Here is a 1,546-nt window from a genome sequence, read left to right as displayed (position 1 = left end):
AAAAGAACACTTCTATCAATAATTTTTACCTTTTTATATTTTCATCCAGAAAGTATATCAACAGGAAAGGTATACCCAAAGAAATGAGGAAAACCAAAGGATGAACAAAATAAAGTATCTATTTGAAAGACACAAAGCAGAAAGGTTTGGAGGCTCTGTAACACTGGTTCTCAACTGATGTGTTGTGATCCCTGGGGATCAACTGACCTTTCCATGGGGGTCACCTAAGACCATCAGAAAACACAGATATTTATATTAAAATTCATAACAGTAGCAAAATTACAGTTACAAAGTAACAAGGAAACTAATTTGATGGTTGGGGATTACCACAAGATGAGGAACTGTATTTAAGGGTCACGGGATTAGGAAAGTTGAGAACCAGGGATCAATAACGTTAGTGGATTTTGCTGTTGTGTAAGAACTGTTTTGTGAGGCTTTGAAATAAGCAGATATATGTCTTTATACCTCAAACATTTTCTTCTTTTCTTCTCCAGAACACATTTTCTTCGCTGGAATTTGATAGGGCTATATAAAAAACAAAGCTACAAATTAGATAAATATTTAAGACACTCTTGGAAATCACAAACTTCAGGAAGTTTAAGGTAAGAAAAGTTAAAGCCAATACAGTCATAACTTTTAAAATGCATTGACTTTAGACAGACACTACTCGTTGATATGCCTTATATTAAACAACCTGGAAGACGACACTCAAACCATCAACTAGTTTTCTCTGCACACACATATTTTTAAAGATTTTATTTAATGAGAATTTCATATATGTATGTAGTATATTATGATCATGTACACTCCCCAGTTCTCACCTCCAACACGCCCCCAACTGTAGCACAATAATAAAAATCCAGAGACAGATATTGGGGTTCAACCTGAAGATCAGAAAGGAAAACAGCCAGCCACTGCTCTCGCCTCTACCCAAGTGGCGATTCTGCCTCCAGGAATCCTCAGAATGAGACTGTACTGCACCTGAGAGCTGTCTCCTAAGCCATCTTATATTCCTCTCTAGTGCTGGGATTAAGGGCATGCACCACTACTGCCTGTTTTCTATGGCAAACTAGTATGGCTACAGCAGTTAAAGGTGTGTGTCACCACTGCCTGGTCTGTAAGGCTGACCAGAGTGGCTGCTTTACTCTCTGATCTTCAGATAAGCGTTGTTTATTAAAATACAAATGAAGGGCTGGAGAGATGGCTCAGCGGTTAAGAGCACTGATTGTTCTACCAGAGGCCCTGAGTTCAATTCCCAGCAACCACATGGTGGCTTACAACCATCTCTAATAAGATCTGGTGCCAAATTCCGGCCTGCAGGGACACATGCAGATAGAATATTGTATACATAATAAATAAATAAATCTTTAAAAAAATAATAAAATACAAATGAAATAGCACTACACCCAAGCATGATTTTGATCAGGCAAACTCCTTCCCAACTCTCCCCACTAACTCCTCCTAGATCCCTCAACACTTATACCTTCCAATTACCTGTCCTTTTTGTTTTTATAACTGGGTCCAATTGTCCATATATGCATAGGTG

At 38.2% G+C, this 1,546-nt stretch overlaps 1 protein-coding gene across 1 annotated transcript in view; it reads right to left on the bottom strand.

The window, feature by feature from the left end:
- Positions 1-1,546, bottom strand: part of Nek1 (NIMA related kinase 1) — a gene marked incomplete at its 3' end in the record, with an annotated part of 131,132 nt that overhangs the window by 92,883 nt on the left and 36,703 nt on the right. The window contains exon 12 of the mRNA XM_013354094.2: positions 466-525. Within this exon, the coding sequence (XP_013209548.1) occupies positions 466-525 (60 nt within the window). The remainder of the gene's footprint in view (positions 1-465; positions 526-1,546) is intronic.

The sequence above is a fragment of the Microtus ochrogaster genome, unplaced genomic scaffold, assembly GCF_000317375.1.
Source record: "Microtus ochrogaster isolate Prairie Vole_2 unplaced genomic scaffold, MicOch1.0 UNK28, whole genome shotgun sequence".
In the NCBI taxonomy this organism is placed as follows: domain Eukaryota; kingdom Metazoa; phylum Chordata; class Mammalia; order Rodentia; family Cricetidae; genus Microtus; species Microtus ochrogaster.
The sequence above is the reverse complement of the archived record's forward strand: the minus strand, read 5'-3'. Positions and strand labels throughout refer to the sequence as shown.